Raw genomic sequence first — 5,596 nt, 5'->3', positions numbered from 1 at the left:
CATCACTCGAGATGCAGTGTGTCAAACCCTCCGCCGTTTCCTCACCCACCTCGCCAGCAGACGTAAACAGGTCAGAAGGGGAGGGACCAGAGAGTGTGCCTCATGCCCCGGATGTGCGGAGTTTTCAGAAAATGTGCCCACCTGGTGCCCTGAGCGAGATTAAACTAATGCCCCATTTGTTTATTACTGTAGTCAAGAGCAAATTATACTCCTCTTTTAAGAATGTCAGATTTTCTGAAAAACTGGTATAATTTTGGTGTGGTTGGATACATGCCAATAGTATAAAAATACCTCATTGATAATAATAGTCAGTATGTGTCTCCTAGCTGCCTCTGATAGGGGATGCGCCCTACTGCCGCGAGGACAGGGATGTAGCGGAGGAGAGAGAGAGGGTTCTGGAGTGTCAGCCCATAGTAGAGTCTATGGTGGGAGCCCACTCGTACTGCAGGACCTCAGCAAGGTACAGCAACCTGTCTGTTAGTCTGGTCTCCCTCCACAGAGGCATCCAGTAGTGGTGAAGGTCTGTCTGTCTGTCTGTCTGTCTGGTTCCCTCCCTCCCTCTCCTCCCCTCCCTCCCTCCCTCCCTCCCTCCCTCCCTCCCTCCCTCCCTCCCTCCCTCCCTCCCTCCCTCCAGTTCTACAGCAGTGATCTCCCTCCCTCCCTCCAGTATACAGCAGTGATCTCCTCCCTCCTCCAGGTAATACAGCGGAGAGAAACAGAATACTCGCGTAGACAGACTCTCTCTAGCAGTGGGGAAAGGAGAGTGTTTTGGCCTGCTGGGTTTCAATGGAGCAGGGAAGACCACCACTTTCAAGATGCTCACCGGGGACGAGACTGTACCTCTGGCGATGCCTACATTGACGGCTACAGCATTCTGAGGGATGTCAAGAAGGTAGGAGAGATGGAGAAGGAGAGAGAGAGGAAAACATTTGTACTTTTTTTTTTTGTGTTACATACACAGGATAGGTGCAGTGAAATGTGTTGTTTGACAGGGTCATCCGTAGTAGTACGGCATCCCTGGAGCAATTAGGGTTAACTACCTTGCTCAAGCGCACATCGGCAGATTTCTACCTTGTCGGCTCGGGTTACTCAAACCTCTAAGCTACCTGCTGCCCTACCTTAAAAGTTAATTAGGGCACAACTAGCAAAGCATTTTGCACAAAACAGAAACAAAAACTGCATTTCTTATTGAATGCGTACAGATAGACCTTCTTAATTAGGGACTGTTTTCTTACGCTTTGTGCCTCCTGAACACCAACCAGTTCTAATATACTATGAAACTCACAAAATCACCTTGCATGACACCATCCTTCTCTCCCGTGTGTCGTAGGTACAGCAGCGGATTGGCTATTGCCCGCAGTTCGACGCTGTCCTGGATCACATGACAGGAAGAGAACGCTGAGCATGTACGCTAGGCTCCGGGATACCAGAGAAATACGTGTCGGGCTGCGTGGAGAACGTGCTACGGTCCTTACTACTGGAGCCCCATGCTGACAAACTATGCCGCAGCTACAGGTAAGCATTCAGGAGAGAGTGAGGGGGGAGGGGCTGTGTGTGTGTGTGTTGTTTTTGTGTTGGTGGGTGGGGTGACAGTGGTGTGTGTTTTTGTTGTTTGGTCTTTGAGGATAATTTTTAAGAAAAAAAAAATAAAAGGCAAAAAAGGTAGGACAGGCCGAAAAAATTTACATCGTGGTTGATTGGGGACTCAAATATCTGGAAGCACACGGACCACGCACTCTCGGGGACGGACTTGGAAATGTCACCCTTTTCCCCCATTCCCTATGCAAAAACACAGCTGATTAAACTAAATTTGCATTTTTAAACTTGACATTGAATGATTATTTATGGGGGGTGTGATTATTTGGCGTCAGATGGAGCAGAAGGTGGTGCCAGAGACACCCAATCAGGGAGGGCCACCGAGGGACTGAGCAGTTGCCCATCCTGCTGCTTTCTGTGGTCGATTTGGTTTATCGAGGGGGCAGTGTATAGTGGTGATAGGTGGGAGGATCAGTGGTGTTACGGTTCTGATAAGAATTTTGGGGGTGTAGAGAAACATAAGCTGTATTCGTTGAAGGGACGCCATAAAAGTGAAATGCTCTGACGGGGGGAATGGTCGATGCTGTTATATAGCATGTGGTGCAAAAAGTGCATATTGGGGTCGACGATGCTGAGCCATGAAACATTGGGGACCAGTGACGACAACTGATGTGTGGGTTGGGATGATGTGAAGAGGGAAGCGGTGGCGAGATGAGGGGTGGACACGAGCGAAGTTTACGTGCAATGAGCGGACTTCGCTCATGACTTCAGATATAAACTATAAGTAGTCCAAGGGGAAGCATAGGTTGTTTAAAGTTAGGGCTTGTTACGGCGTAAATGGTTTGTGTGTCTCCATTTAGTGAGAGATCCAAGATCGTGTTAGGTGTCTTGTGGTAGTCTGCGTGTGATCACATGGTGTGTCCCCATAAATGTTCATGTTCTGCCCCCTGGCTGTGGATTTTTATCTGCTCGTTGACAACAATGGCAGGTTATTTTATCTGTCCCCCGTCGAGTACAAGGAAGCACTGCTTAAAGTGAAACACATCATGCCAGCATTAGGCATGATGTTTATGCACAAAAATACATGACAGTACTTGTGATGTCAGTTCTTGACGAATGTGGGATTTGGTTCGGAGAGGCTCCTCTCTCATGTTGTTCACCCTTTGCCATGTAGCAACATTTTAACTTTTCCTCATTACTCAGGTTGGCTGATTCTCAAATCTAAGTGTCTAAACAGCGGAAATAAAATGAAACTTTACATGAAGCTGAGTTTGTCAGGAATTAATTAAATTCGCCCAAAATAATGTTTTGGTCGGGGGTGTCACCAGTGGAATGACTTGGTAAGAGCATGCTATAAGACCCCACGGGCGATTGGTTCCCTGGGAGTCGTAAATGGGCATTGTAGTCATAGAGAGACACAGACGACATGTTGGTAATGTTGTAGTTGGTTTTGATGATTGCTTTGTGTTTTTTTTGTAATCCGACCGTTCCCTAAAGTGGCGACATCTTTGACCCTCTCAGCAGAACCACATCGGTTGTCTGGTGTAGCATTGATCTCACTTTGGGTCCTTGACATTCAACGAATACTTGGGAGACGCAGTGTGAGTGTGATGTGTTCACATTGGTCTTTGGGTTTAAATGCCCAGACGCATGCAGGCATGAACCAGTTTATAATTTCAATTAATTTTGATTATACTATAGTCGTGTAGTCACTATTGTAATTGAGAATTCAGTGCTTACTTCTTGTAACCTGCTGAGATTGGACAGGGCGAAACGTAATTCTTATACTAGCAAGTCTCATTACACATCGTGTGATATGTCTCTTGTCGGTGTTTGGACTACTTGGTCGCTATTAGGTGGTGTGGACAGTACTCAACTATGTGGTGGTGTGTTGGTCTTGGGGAGTGGGCGACTGGTGGTCGTTGTGTGTTGGGTTTGGGGGTAGGCGGGACAGTGGTGTGTTGAGTTTGGGTGTGGGGACAGTGTGCCTGTTGTTTGGTTCGGGGGGTGGGGACAGTGTACTGTATGTGGATGTGTTAATATGGTTTGGGTTGGTGGGGAGACAGTGCAAATAAGTCCTCTGTAGTAGGTTGGGGGTGTGGGACCAAGGTGTGTTGGTTGTGGATACATTAATTAGTTGGTGTGGTGAGAGATGTGTTTTGTGTTGGTTTTGGGGTGGATACATTGTGCGTGGTTGGTTGAGGTGATTGGGTATCCTGTGGTGTGTTGGTGTTGGATTGTGTGAGGTGGTGGACAGATGTGTTGGTTTAGGGATGTGAGGAGGGGACAAATGTGTTGGTCGATGGGAGAAACAGTTGAGATAAGTAGGAGAGTATAATGAGATAATAGGAGGGTGATGAAGACTACACCCTGCAGGGACAGGGCCACCAGGAAACGCCCCACCCCCGGCTCCGACATGGAGAAGTAGTTCTCCTGGTACGTGATGTCTGAAAGAGGGAGGAGCACCAGTCATGGCTACGAAGGGTTAACTAGAAAATAGCATGACAGCTTCTTCATCATCCTCATTACCATCGTCATAGTCAGAATCATTCTCATCAACATTATTGTGATCATCATCACAATATTACTACAATTACATATCATGTAACACAGTGGTATTCAAACTTTTTAAGCGGAGACCCCCTTTAGCATTTCGGGAGACCCATTTTTTTTWTTTTTTTTATTCTGGCGACCCCACCCTAAATCTAACATCAACCTTAAAATCTGTAAAAAAAAAAAAAGGTTAAAAATATCACATCAACAAAACCATTTTACTCATTACATTTGTATCTCTAATCAAAATTAAGAGAAACAATACATATATTTACACTAACATTATATTTTTCAAATGATCTTTCTCAATAACATTTGTATTTTGTCCCATAAAATAATCCTCTATGTTTTTGGTCCCCACCCCCCTCCCAAAGAAGCTACTAATACAATAGGTATTCAAACTGAACTACGGACACTGTGATACAGCTACGGCTGCTGTCTCCCTGCTGTAGGAGAACACAGTACACTACTCACTCCAGAATCGGCAGAAGGCCGTGGTCACGGGGTTAGAGGTGCAGAAGGTGATGAACTGGTAGTTCTGGTAGAACTGGCTGAAGGACATGCCCAGGCAGTAGTTAGGGAAGAGCAGAAACACCTTGTCCAGGTTACAAGACAGGTCCTGTAGATTTAGCTCTGGGARGGGGAGAAGAGAGGAGGAGGGGAAACAGGAGGAGGAGAGGATGGGAAGGAGAGGAGAGAAGGGGAAACAGGAGAAGGAGAGGAGGAAGGAGGGGAAGGAGGAGAGGAAATGAGATAAGAGAATCAAGGAAAGGGAAATTCATCAAATGTATTTCCACAGCGTATTTTGCCAGCCTAATCCCCAGTTCTGAAGCAAATAAGTGCACCAGTGTGCAGTGAGGGCACCAGACTGTGTGGTGGGGACCATTTGATGTGCCACACATTGTCAGCATCTCATCACCTGCTCACACATCCAATGGGAACGGCCATTCAAACATTGCAGAGTTTTTATGTGCCATCCTTAGGTTTATGAAAGGACGCACGGGCCGGACTACTAACGCATTTTCTAGCGTTTCACACTATCGTGGCCGACCCAACGCAAACTGTGCCGCTCTCTGATATTTCAGGATGGTCCAGCAACTGTGGGGATGCGTAGCAAGTAACAGCTTGGCCCAGTTTTGGTTCTGAGGTGTGAAAAGCCCTTAGGTGTACTGGAACACTGGACCTTTGTTGGCAGCTCAGAGACAAGTGTAGTAGACAAGTGTAGTAGACAAGTGTAGTAGACAAGTGTAGTCTCTGAGCTGCCAACAGGTCCAGTGTTCCAGTACACCTAAGGGCTTTTCACGCCTCAGAACCAAACTGGGCCAAGCTGTACTTGCTACGCATCCCCACAGTTGCTGGACCATCCTGAAAATATCAGAGGCGGCACAGTTTGGTTAAAGTGACTATGAACCAAACTCATTAACCAGAATCATTAAGATTTGGTGATTTAGAGCCTGTTTCTCTGCTAGTAAACAGTGAAAAAGAACGAACCCTACTGCACCACTGT

The 5,596-nt window shown here is 46.6% G+C and overlaps 1 protein-coding gene and 1 long non-coding RNA gene across 2 annotated transcripts in view; one reads left to right on the top strand and one right to left on the bottom strand.

The window, feature by feature from the left end:
* The window catches only part of abca3b (ATP-binding cassette, sub-family A (ABC1), member 3b), a 101,361-nt gene that overhangs the window by 9,073 nt on the left and 86,692 nt on the right, over window positions 1–5,596 (bottom strand). Inside the window, 3 exon segments of the mRNA XM_070440078.1 lie at window positions 1,286–1,372; window positions 3,904–3,983; window positions 4,564–4,722. Coding sequence (XP_070296179.1) covers window positions 1,286–1,372; window positions 3,904–3,983; window positions 4,564–4,722 — 326 coding nt within the window.
* Window positions 7–679, top strand: LOC139025060 (uncharacterized). Its single transcript, XR_011476498.1, has 3 exons — window positions 7–70; window positions 327–460; window positions 635–679. It is a non-coding gene; the product is annotated as an uncharacterized lncRNA (long non-coding RNA).

The sequence above is a fragment of the Salvelinus sp. IW2-2015 genome, unplaced genomic scaffold (assembly GCF_002910315.2).
Source record: "Salvelinus sp. IW2-2015 unplaced genomic scaffold, ASM291031v2 Un_scaffold2194, whole genome shotgun sequence".
Classification (NCBI taxonomy): domain Eukaryota; kingdom Metazoa; phylum Chordata; class Actinopteri; order Salmoniformes; family Salmonidae; genus Salvelinus; species Salvelinus sp. IW2-2015.
Note: the sequence above shows the minus strand (reverse complement) of the source record. Positions and strands in the feature narration are given on the sequence as shown.